General features: G+C 42.4%; 1 protein-coding gene across 4 annotated transcripts in view; it reads left to right on the top strand.

Moving 5' to 3' along the window:
• The window catches only part of CNOT4 (CCR4-NOT transcription complex subunit 4), a 124,796-nt gene that overhangs the window by 57,417 nt on the left and 54,608 nt on the right, over positions 1-12,771 (top strand). For all 4 annotated transcript variants that reach the window (XM_075011226.1, XM_075011206.1, XM_075011217.1 and 1 more), the window contains exons 2-3: positions 1,168-1,434; positions 10,762-10,959. In XM_075011226.1, coding sequence (XP_074867327.1) covers positions 1,261-1,434; positions 10,762-10,959 — 372 coding nt within the window. In that variant the 5' untranslated portion in view covers positions 1,168-1,260. The remainder of the gene's footprint in view (positions 1-1,167; positions 1,435-10,761; positions 10,960-12,771) is intronic.

Here is a 12,771-nt window from a genome sequence, read left to right as displayed (position 1 = left end):
CTTTGCCCAGTCTGTCCAATGTACGTGCATTGCAGCAATTTGAGCTGGGGGCTAGAGGTGATGACAAGTGGTGTTTTGTTGTTGATCTTCTTGGGCCTGTCTTGAAGTAGCTGGTTTCTGGGTATTCATCTGGCCCTGTCAACTTGTTTTTTTTTTACTTGACCTGGTGGGTGATTCAGTTTTTTGTAAATGCTTGTTAGCGATCTTGTAGTTTTCAGTCTCTGTCAGTAGGATCAGAGCAGAAGCGGTTGTGTTTAAGGGCTTGACTGTAAACAATGGATCGTGTGGTGTGAGCTGGATGGAAGCTGGAGGCATGTAGATAAGTGTAGCAATCCATGGTTTTCCGGTAGAGAGTGTTGTTGATGTGGCCATCAGTGATTTGTACTGTGGTATCCAGGAAATGTATTTCTGATGTGGAATAGTCAAGGCTGAGATTGGTAGGATGCAGGTTGTTAAAATCTGTGGAATTCTTCAAGTCTCTTTACTGTGGGTCCAAATGATAAAGATGTCATTGATGTAGCATAAGTAGGGGAGGGGTAACGGGGTGAGAGCTAAGGAATCATTGTTCTAAGTCAGCCATAAAAATGTTAGCATACTGTGGGGCCATGCGGGTGCCCATAGCATTGCTGCTAATCTGGAGGTATAAGTTAACCCCAAATTGGAAATAATTGTGGGTGAGAGTGAAGTTACAGAAGTCAGCCACCGGATTTGTAGTAGTACAATCAGGGATGGTATTCCTGATAACTTGTAGCCCATCTTCATGTGGAATATTGGTGTAGAGGGCCTCTACATCCAGGGTGGCAAGTACTTCAAGTATTGCTTTTAGGTATTTGTGTTTATCTTCAAAATCTCAAACCCTTGTGTATGTCAGGCAGGGGCTCTTGGTCAGCAATAGTCAGAGCAATGCTCCCTTTTTACCTAGGGAAACATCAATAATTGCACCTTCCCAACAGCTTATATGATTCAAATAGCAGGAAGCCCAAATTTGATCAAGAGAATAGTTCATGTTGGAAAAACTAGGAGGGTAGAGAGAGGAAAGGTAATGGACAAATGAATAGACACAAACAAAAGTTTAAATCTGTTTGAATTTTCTGTGCTGTTCAAATTGGTTCAGCAATATAAACTTTAATACTAACTCCCTGACACATTTATCTTATTTTCTTACAGATCTTCAAGTCGCTCCATTTTAATTCTCACTGCAGACCTTTCTGCTCCCTTAAGTTATTATAAACTCTTTTGCTGCTCTGCAAATAAGTGAAGATGTCTCGCAGCCCTGATGCGAAGGAAGACCCTGTGGAATGCCCCCTTTGCATGGAGCCCCTGGAGATTGATGATATCAACTTCTTCCCTTGCACATGTGGCTACCAAATCTGTCGCTTCTGTTGGCACCGTATCCGCACTGATGAGAATGGACTCTGTCCTGCTTGCAGAAAGGTAAATATCATGGAATAACTGCTTGCCTTGCATGTATCATGAGGGTCTTGCCTTGGTTAGTACTCTCTCTTACATTAGAGAGCCTTGCTTCAAATGACTGTTTAGATCTGGCGTGAGCATCTCATTGTCTGGATTTCATCTGTACCTATCAAAATAATCATGCAACTAGTAGTTTCTTCACAATAAGTCCAGAATTGGAATAGTTGTAGAGGAGGCAGGTCAGGACTGAAGAGCATGTGGGTTGAGTTGTTAAAGCACTTAAAATCTGGAAAGCAGGATAGCAATGCACTGGTGAATTGTGAACAGATGGTGATGATTGGGAAAGGAGGATATATTGCAAGTGAGGGTTGGGAGGTGATGGTAGAGCTGTGGGGATTCATAAAGCACATGTTCTTGCTGTATTTGTTGATCAAGAGCTATTCAGTTTTATTGACACCCTCTTTACAAGCCATGAGCTCTTGGTGAAAGTGCTTGGTGTATGTTTCCTGCACCTTTGTCACAAAATGCTCAGATGTACTTTGAGGGCTATACTTTGTCCGTTTTGCCCAGTCACAGCTACAGTTACCTGACACATTTCATTGTATGAAACCCTCTTAAATGCTCTAAAAATCTTAATCTCTACTGACCTGCCTGTCTCCCAGGCTCACAACCTTGGAATCTTTGACTTTTTCTTTCTCTTTCCTCCTGATGTAGTCTCAGCTAAAGTCTGTTGCTTCCTTCTGCCTTCATCACACACCTCTTCAGAAATCCTTGGTAACGTCTCCTTTGATTATTATAACTTCCTTGTCTGTCTAATTGCTTCTCATCTTATACCCTTTAAACTTGGCTACAGAGGCATCTCCTTTTTTTCTGTTTTAAGCATGTCCCTGTCCTCACTGAATCCCTTCATTGGCATCATTTCCAGTCCCCTTTTTAGGCTTGAAGTATACCTGCATCTCTGCACTTGCTGCCTCATTCTTCCATATGCACCTTCAGTCACTTTTACCATATTGCTCCCTTGGGCCTTGTCTGCGGTAGAGAAATATGGCATGCTAACCACTGTTTGGACTCTTTAGCAAGCCTGAAAAACACCATGCATTGACATGCAGGTGTAATCAGTGGTGAACAGAAGATAGCTTCACTGGATTGGACTTTCTACAGGGAAGACTAATCAGTGCCATCGGTCACTGTTTCTGCCAGTGCAATGCCAAAGGGACAGTAAATTCTGTTGTAATAATACCAGTGATATGATTATTCCTTCTGCTACAGTCCCACAGTACCTGTCTTATGGAACCTGTCTGATTTACCTTCTGACCTCTGCTGGCTTGAGGACAAGTTCTCTGGAATCTTCTTGCCTGCACAAATATTGCTCCATGCCCCGAGATCTTCTTGTATGATACTTCTTGCTGGTGTCCTCTTCTTGGTGATTACTTGTGTGCTTTCAAGCTATCTTTGGATCGTGTCTCAGAAGCCACAGTAGAAATATGCTGCCACGTATTCCTCAACAGACTTTTAGGTACTGGTGAATGTTTGGATTGAGGAGATTATACCTGACCCCTGTAACCCGGAATGCTTTGGCTCATGGCTACGTGTTGGAATGCCTTGCTGAGCTGGCTATCACTTGCTCAGGAAAGTAGTGCTGGGAGAAGACAGGACTGATGATGCAGTGTTAATAAGGTTGGGGATGTCAACAGCAGCTTCAGGGCAGGGTAAAAAATCTGCCCTCAGGATTAACCAGTCCATGTTCTTGGCACTCTCCCATCTTTGGAACACAAGATGCATTTGGACAGAATCATGGCAGCTACCAGTCAGCTGTTGAGGAATCTGGAGAGAAGATAACACCATGTCTATGAAACCAGTGGGGCAGCCTGGACCAGGACCCATGAATGTCACTGGCTCTGCCAGGATCCCAGTAACATTTCTGTGTGAAACTTCAGAGATGGTAGCTGTAGCAAAAGCAGTCATGTGGGTTTGTGAAGATGACACCATTGGAGACTGAAGGGATATCTGTGCAAGGTATATGTTTTTTGACTCAGGTTTTTATATGGCTGGGGTTTGGTAGCTGTTTTCTGGGTTCATGTAAATATACTTAATTGTGTGAATCAGACTAATGATGATGTAGCATCATGTGAAGATAGAAGTCCTCTTCCCACCTGCCTTTTCTGGCTGCTCAGCAGCTGCTCTCTAATTCTCTCATCCTCTGGATTGTTAGTTTTGGAAGTCCCACCACTATCCCTGTGACCACCTTTACACATTCACCTACATGGACCAATTGTTTGGTGGACAGGAATAGCTTGCTAGCTGAGTGATGCCATGTGATCATTCTAAGGCTGTGTACTGTACAGTCTGCTGTAGAGTACATTTATCACATAATTCACCAGCACAGGTGATAAACATCCGAGTAAATAAGATGTTTTGTTCACCTAAGCAACATCTGCAGAACCTTTAGGGCATATATCTTACATGGCTCTTTTCCCAAGCAGTCCCTTCCCTGCCATCATTGCCGTTTTTAGTAAGGTGGCATACCTCTCCTGGAGCCTTGGGCATGAGGGAAAGGCTTATTGACATAAGCTTATTGATTCACTTCATATTTTCTCATTTCAGAGACCACTTCTGCAACAAGGCAACTGAGAAATGTTTGGTACATCCATTACATGGCAGGAAAATGACTATGCATCTGGGAATACAAGAAGCAGAGTGCTTGACAGATCCCTTGGCAAGGAACAAAAATAAGATCTCTTTTTCAACATTCAGAGAAACATGGGAAGGAACAGTTTTAAGTCTGAAGGAAAATGCATTCTTCTTATGCAAGATGACAAAAGTGTGAGGAGCTATGTTCATCTTAATAAAGAAATAAAACATCGAGAGTTTCCTCTGAACTTTTGATGCAGTATACCTGGGGCCAACAGCAATTTGCACAGTTGGCCCACATTTCGGCATAAAACAAAATCTAGCTTGCTGGGTTTTGTTATGTATTAACTGCTACTTTGGAGGTGGCATCCATGTTTCGTGGTAAAATTGATTTGTATACGTTATCTCAATAGTTTTGCAGGCATAGTTGAGCCACCTTAGACAACACTGCTTTCCTACTTGAATATCCTCTGTGTCTGAAAGCACCTAAATGGTGGTAGTACTTTGGTTTAAAAACTAATTTCTTCGTGGTGTCAGACCCACTAGTAACTACGTTATCAGCAATATTAAAATTGCTAACATTTTCGGTATGCTGCCTTCAGGCATTGAGAGCATCTATTCTCTTGTATTCCTACAACAGCAGAATATAAGCACAAAGTGGCTCTAATTTGGTTCCTATGCCTGTTACAGGCAGTGTTCATAATCGTCACACTTCTGGAGGCCCAACTTTATTGTTGACCTCATTTTTTTTATTCCCAGATTCATGCCTTCCTCTGTCCATTGTCAAACCCTTCCTTTACTTTCACAACATTGGACAGAATACAACAAGCAGATATCATGACACTGTTTTGCTTTCCAGCAGGTACTTCCCCTTTGCTTTGTCTTTCCAAGGGCATGCTTGGCCACCGTCCTGCACACACTTTGTATCTGTAGTATCATTTGGGCTTGTGTAATCTGTATATGACTACTTTACTGCCACGATCAGTTGATATGCAGTTGTTGACAATCTTTGGAATAGAAGGAGTGGTCCTCCGTCCATTTCTGAAAAGTTGATCTGAAAAATTCTGGTCTTGTCCCCTCCTGCCCTTGTCCACACCAGTAAATGTTCACGAATGGTACACCAGAATCTTGTAAACCTTTTGTTATCATGGAGTGGAAGACTTCTTTTAGTTTATTCCTGGGCTTTATCAGGTACACATGGGTTTATCTAAAGCTCCAGCAATTCACGAAACCTAGATGTTCACATCCATCAGTGATCTTGCAGATGTTCACTAGCTTCATTTGTGTGTACCTGAAACACTTGATCACTCTTCTTATATTCAAGGGTTTCTAGCCCTACAGCTGCCTAATAGACTGGTTGGTAACCAGAGTCGTCATCTTTAGCCCAAACACCACTACTTTTGCTACTGTATACGGAGCTATCATTCAGGTGTTGTGGAACTTCTCAAAAAGGTGCAGAAGTCTTAGAGTAGTGTCCTGTGGTGGTTCCGCTGTATGTATATCTGCATTCCAGTGCTTCTAATCATAGATTTTGGTAGCAGTGGCCCTTCTGCCTGCTCAACCTTGCAGTTAACTAGCACTGCATGGGCAAACCCAATGCAGGGTCCCCCCATTCCTTCTTAACTGGCCTAGCCTGAGACTAAGTGAATAGCAATCTGTTTTCTCTTTTTACTTTGAAATCAATTTCTTAGCTACTTTTAACATTTACATTAAATTCTTCCTAGTTTTTATGAGGTTTCTGTTTTTTTTACCGTTTTAAAATTTTTTTCTTCCCTGGGTTTTTTCCCCCTCTGTCTGGGGATTGCCCCAAGAAAGGGTCTTGCTTAGTTCCCCTGGGTTTAAACAGTCTCTCTCCTTCAGGGAGGAAGTACCTGTTACAGATGTCAGTGCTGCTGCGTTTGGTGCTTAGAGGCTCATAGTCCGCAGAAGTGCACCTTTTTGCCAGCAGTTGATGGCTAAGCCTGGAAAGAACCAGGAGTTAAACTCCTCTTTATGAGTGGTGCTCTTAAGCCAGTCTCTGACCCTGGTTCTGAATCCCCTCTGTGGTGAAGATTGTCCTCAGTGTCTGCTGCTTAAGAGGAGGAAGAGCCAAGGAGGAAGATTCAGACTCCCCTTGCAAAGTTTCCAAAAAGATGTCTGCAAGCACTCGCTGAGCTCCAGTAATCTCTGGGGTGGTCGGTCACCTGGCAAATGACTCCAAAGCACATTACCCCAAGGACCCCGAGTTCTCTGGTTCAGACAGCCTAAAAACCTGAAGCGTGAAGTCCCAAGTGATGGTACCGTTTGTCAAGGACAAAAGTAGAGGGGCAGCACTGATGTGGAAATCCTCGATGCCAGCTACTTCCAAACAACCCTTTTTGGATCAAGTATGTCATGCAAGACCTCTGCCGGTTTCTTCAGTATTGATAAGTCAGCACTGACAAACCCAAATGGCACCAATCTTAGCGGTATTACAGGAGCTTAATTTTCCTAGAGATGTCCTGGTGACTGAGACTTCTCAGGAATTCCCTCTGCTTGACATCAGCCCCCCCAGTATTGTGCACACCTTTATCCTCAATCACTACTGGCACTGGGGTGTTCATCTCCAGTGTCCTTGTTGGTTCAGCAATGTACAGTGATAACTCAGATAGTGACTAAGGTGATACCTTCTCACTACTCTCACATGATGGCCTATCTCTGCATCAACTAGTTACACTGAGTCCAAACTTCTTGTTTCTTGGCAGCAACATCTGTGAGTAATATCATACAGGAGTGTGGGCAGCCTACAGGCAACATGTTTTTGTCATCTGGTATCTCCTACCAAGAATGGATAAGAAGGTCTCCTTCGGCCTCTGCATCCAAAACCCCAGGAAAAAAATTGAAGAGCAGGAGCCCAGATGAAAAAAGTTTCACCACTAACCAATAGCTCCTCCTTACCGGGCAAGAAAGTGAATCCCTTTCCACAGTACATGATTTTAAATTATTTCATGATCTCTCAGAAGGGTGGTAAATGCTACAGATAGATTCCCTTAGAAGAAATAAGAACTAACTTTCTCTCTCTCTCCAGTCCAACCTGTGGATCCTCTGACTCCAGGCATAATTCCTTCGTGGTTCCAACACACAGAGCTGCTGCTTCAAGGAGATACAGCATATGTGACTACCCAGGAGAGTGACTGTGTCGGGGGGAGGGGGAGGAGTGGCTACTGCAAAAAGTGAAAAGGCTCCAGATTTTGGTATAATTCCACACAAGTTATTCCTGTTCTCCTCCTCCTTTCCCATTATGCTAGACTACATACTAGGTCTCAGATGGCAGGGCTATCTCTCAGCTCACTCAAAATATATCTTGCAACCATAATGGCTTTCTACCACAGGTAAAGGGATACTGTCTTCACCTATCTAATAACAGATTCCATAAGGCACATGAAACCTCTTGTCTTATCAGGCACCCCACCCCAGTCTAAATGTGAAGACCCTCTCAGTCTATGGCTCCTTGTTCTCTGGCACATCTGCCAGTGAGGACCTCATTCTTAGTAGCCATCACCTTGGCATGGAGGATAGGGAAATAGCAGTATTAATAGCACATGCTCTCCTTTATAAAAGACAGTCATTCTGAGGCTGCACCGAAAGTTTATCCCCGTGGTGACCTTGACTTTTCACATGAAACAGTTCATTCACTTTCCCACTTTTTTATCCAAAGTTTTACCATAGCAACAATGTTATACTACATATGCTTGATGTTAGGAGAGCCCTGGTCTGATATTTGGGCAGGACAGAGGCCTTAAAGAAATCTCATACATTCTTCCTCTGAATTGTGGAAAGGTCAAAGATGCAGCAATATCATCTCAGAGTGTCTCCAGGTGATTCCTGAATTGTATTAACTATTGCTACCATGATCATAATTTGCTTCCTGCACCTGGACTGCATACATATTCCACAAGGGTGTTGTCCACTTCTGTCTCTTTGATTAAACATGTTTCCATGCCAGTAATCTGCAGCGCAGCGACTTGGGCATCTGCTCATGCTGTCGCAGAATACTATGCAGTCACTGCATTCTTAGTTTCCTATGTGGTCTTCAGCTCCACAGTATTGACATCCATAATAGGCTGGATTCTGAAGCCTGGCCCTCCATTTGGGGCGGATGCTCAGGAATCACCTACAGTTGACCATCCATAGGGACATTATTCAGAAGTGGAAATCACTCCTGCAGCTCTACTCTGGAGTTTTGCAGTAAGGGCTCTGTAGTAGGGAAGGAACTGAGTGGATTACCCATGCAGTGCTTGTTAGCCTCAAGGTAGAGCCCAAGGGGGATAGAGTGCATGTGTGGGTTGAATGGATAGTGCTGCCAGAATCTGTGGTTTGGGTCGCAGATACACTACAATGACACACATACATAGGGGTGTTGTCCAGTAATGAAGTGAGTAACTTTTTTTCTTTCTCACTTAGTTCTGCAATTGCACCTGCTCATCCAAGGTGTCGAACAATGCCCACCCCATTTGTGACCATGCTCCTGACCCCCAAAATAACACTCAGTACACTGAACTGAGAGAACGAGAAGTGGACTAACAGATATTTTGGACCATAAGCTTTCATGGGCAAAGACCCACTTCATCAGATGCTATCTCTCTGGTACCATACACTAATCAAGTAGCTCATAGAGCTGAGCACTTTGATCGTAATGGAGAACAGAGCATTTCACGCACCATGATGAATTCGACTCTTGGTTTCATTTTCTGACTTACTGCATGTATTGGCAGAATATGTTCCACTTTCCTGGATCACCTTGGGATGCTTAGTGTTTTAATCTTCAGGATCTCCATTCTAGGGCGGGGAAAAAGGGATACTTAGTGAGCACACCACCCATATAATTTGCCTTGGGCAAACTGTTCAATTGGTGCTGTTACCTATTGTAGATGTGGCCTTTGTCTCCTTCCATTCTTAGTCTGATTCCTTAACTCTCACTGTTCCATATATCTGAAGGTCTTTTCTTCATATGCCAAGTGTCCTTTCCCAGTTCCTCCTCAGAAGCTTCCCCCTACTTTTTAGGTAATCTTCTTTATCCTCTTTTTTTAAATAATCACCTTACAATCAGATGAGGTGTTTTAACTTTAAAAAAAAGTTCCTTACCCCAAAGAGCCAGCTATCTGTTGAAATGCTGTATAAATTGAATGCTGTGTTCTAATAAAAGTTTTGCCAGTGTATGTTGAAGACATAACCATGGCTGTGACCAAATATCAAACTCTTTGGCATTACTGAAGTGGGTTTGTTGATTATGATCCAACTGCTACTCAAGTGGAGTGTGCATGACAGATTGTTGCATGAGTTATTTTTCCTTACGTTGTGGTGCTACTGTACCATCATTTTGAGCCATATTTCCATAAACAAGTTTAGGGGTAATTCAAGTCAATATGGTGGTGGTGTGCCTGGACTTCGACTGCATCTTTTCGATTAATACTGGTGGGATGTTTAGACTTAAATTTCTGTGCATGGCAATGAAGAAGTGTATCCCCTGTGCTTTCAGCATAAAGTCTGTTCTCTACATACCAGCTCAGGTATTTCAGATTAGCTATGTGTCCAGGACGATATAGACAGTTTCAGTTTTGAAGTCCTGCCTCTAACACTGGGCAATATTTTATGCTTATGGGGAAGGTTAAATTCTTCTGTAACGCCCCTAACCAGGTTAGTCTGAGTTTTAGAATGTGGGGAGAGAATTTGTTGTTTTCCGTGTAACTGAGTAAGTTTCACATTTTAAACTTTTATCCCCAGAGGAAATTCTGTAATATGTGCACCTGGCTTTAGCATCACTTCAATAATGTCTTCATTCTCATCAATTCTAAACATTTGTCTTAAGATGCATCACATATATTGTGTGTTGTGTAAGCTTTGTTACTGAATGCCTCAAACTGTTATGAAGGCTAGTTACATGTTTTTATAATTTGAGCTTTTTTTCAGGACTGAATTGGTCATGGGTACTTTGGGGAAGCATTGCGGTGTGGAGCATAGATCTGTAATAGTCTTGACGTGCTTTGATTTTGTATGGGTTTACTTCAACTAACTTCACTTCATTGAGGTGTCTGTCTTGAAGTACAAATGTGCCTTTTTTTTTTTGCAGTGGAGATGAAGTCTGTAAAACTGAGGCAAACATTTTTAATAATACTATTAAATTATCCAGGGCAGTAGTTGTTGTAGTAACCTGCCTCTACCAAGGGAAGGTAACACAAAGAATGAACTGTTTAATAGCAAAATTCTCTGATTGGAAAGCTAAGAGAACTTCTGAAAACTGAGATGCATATCTTGGTTTTGTGACAATGGCCAAATGGTTTCTTTTGCCCTGTGTTATCAATTGGCTTATTCTTTGCTCATATCTCACAATTAAATCTGATGTGGGGTCACAGTGCCCTGCCCTTTCCCATGCTTACTGTGCTGCTTTATTGAAATGCCTTGGGAGGATTGATTCTGCTGCTCTGTCTGTTGGGAGTCTCTGCAAGTATTGGCAGCAAGACAGGCAATGTAACCCTTGTCAGTTTAAGAATTACTTGAGTGCAAGGAAGGGCATTGCCTGAAAGTCATGTGAGCTTTCTGTCCCCCTAAGGGTCTGAGTACACTGTCTCTGCTGAGCTGCCAGCCAGAAAATTATATAACACTGTCAGTTCTCTTTTCTTGGTATATTTAATCACCGAAGTTAATTCTCCTCAAATATTTCTTACCTAGGTTATGTTTAATTATGTTTTTTATGTCCAGCCATATCCAGAAGATCCAGCAGTGTACAAACCACTCTCCCAGGAAGAGCTGCAAAGGATAAAAAATGAAAAGAAACAGAAGCAAAATGAGAGGAAGCAGAAAATATCAGAGAATCGCAAACACTTGGCCAGTGTACGGGTTGTACAGAAGAACCTTGTCTTTGTGGTAGGGTTGTCACAGCGCCTAGCAGATCCAGAGGTAATCAGTTCACATGTGCCACATCGCCCTGCAGCTTAATCATTACCATAATCAGAATAGTTAAAGACCACATGTAAGGTGTGATAGTCTTGTGCTTCACTTGAGTGGCAAACTTGTGTGTCTGTTTTACTGATGCCAGATGAATCAGCTCTCTCTAAAAATGGCTATTCTGATGGTTAGGAGCCCTTCACTTAATGGGTGTGGATGAAATTCCTCCTTCCATCATAATCTCATCTGCTGTTCATTGTTTTTGTTTGTAGTGTTCTCTAACCATTTTTTGGAGAAATATTTGTTTCTTAAATATAAAGTGAGTTAAGCATTCAGACATATGAGCTCTACTGGTGCTAGACCCAAAGCTACAGCACCATTTTCTATAACAAATGGCTTTCACCTCTGTGTGGTGTCAGTGCCCCTCTTAGTTCTGTTTGGTCCAGTAGGCTGCTGTAGCTGGAGTGCAGTTGAATACATGCAGCTGGAGGCAACTCGCAGATAACTAATATCTTTGTATTCAAATTGATAACTGATAGGGTCAGGGAATCCCCTTGCTGTTCCACTGATCAAATTGGGTAGAAGTACTGCAATATTACTTCCAAATGTTCCCTCCATTTGGTTGAAGTTTCTTATGGCAGTCTTATCTGGGAGGGGAAAAAATGCAGAACATAGAGAGAAAGAGAAGCTAAGCAGCCAGGTCAGGTGGGGTACAAAAAGACTGAGTTAACCAAAATTGTAGAATTGTTCTCTCCATTCAAAAGGATGAATACAATATTTTTCTGGTTAGTTGCATGTGCCCATCACTTTCTGTAATATTTGTCTTAATTTTTAAAAGTTTCTCACCTTCATTGTTGCACAGAACTTTCCAAAAGCAATGAACATAGTTCAGTCTTCCTGAAACTGCAGATGCTTTTTTGTGTACAAATGTGAATTACCTAGGCACAAATCCTGTACCCAGGGTGCAGTCAAACTTTCTGGACTGTGCATTGCAAAATTTCTCTGATGTGGGTTGGAGGAAAAGGACTCCCTTCCATGTCTCATGCTGTTCTTCAGACACTGATCCCGCCCACAGCTGCATATAAAGCCTCAACTGGATACGCAACTTGCTACTTCATCTCCTTCTGCATTGCTGGGGAGGGTAAGGGCCAGTGGATTGATACTGTGATTCTTTCTGCAAACTCCATTGTGGCCCAGGTTACTACTGCACAGCTGGGCTCATAGTGTACAGGAGATGGTGCCTCCCTTGCATGTGGTCCCTATATCATGTTCCTCTGCAGAAATTCTGCCATAAGATGACCCATTGCTGCGGGGGAGGTGGAAGCTCTTTCAAAAATTGCTCCAGAGACAATTATTGTAGTTACAGGCTGAGAAGTCCAGTTTGATAGAACCATAGTTAGGCTCCAAAGTTTTTCTGGTCCACTCCCCCTGACGCTTTTCAAGATTATGGATTTGTTGTCTAAACCATCCAAGACAGAAGTTTTCATCATCTTTGAAAACCTTTCATAGGCAGTTGGTTCATTATTTTACAATTCCGAAAATTTTCCTGAGATTAAGAATAATCTTCTACGCTGTGGTTTGAAACCCTTGTCTCTTTTCCTGCCCTGTGTGGTGATAGCAGCTTTTCTCAGTCTTTTTTATGGCAGCCTTTTCAAGTATTTGAGGACTGCTGTTGTGTCCTATTTAATCTCCTCTCTTTACAAACTAAACCTATGCAGTTCCTTCAGTTTTTGCTCAGAATGGCTTGCCATCTCTTTGATAATCTTTCACTTGCTTTTGGAATCCCACTTTAGACCTCCTTCCAGTGGGACATTATTTCATTAG

The sequence above is a fragment of the Carettochelys insculpta genome, chromosome 1 (assembly GCF_033958435.1).
Source record: "Carettochelys insculpta isolate YL-2023 chromosome 1, ASM3395843v1, whole genome shotgun sequence".
In the NCBI taxonomy this organism is placed as follows: domain Eukaryota; kingdom Metazoa; phylum Chordata; order Testudines; family Carettochelyidae; genus Carettochelys; species Carettochelys insculpta.
The sequence above is the reverse complement of the archived record's forward strand: the minus strand, read 5'-3'. Positions and strand labels throughout refer to the sequence as shown.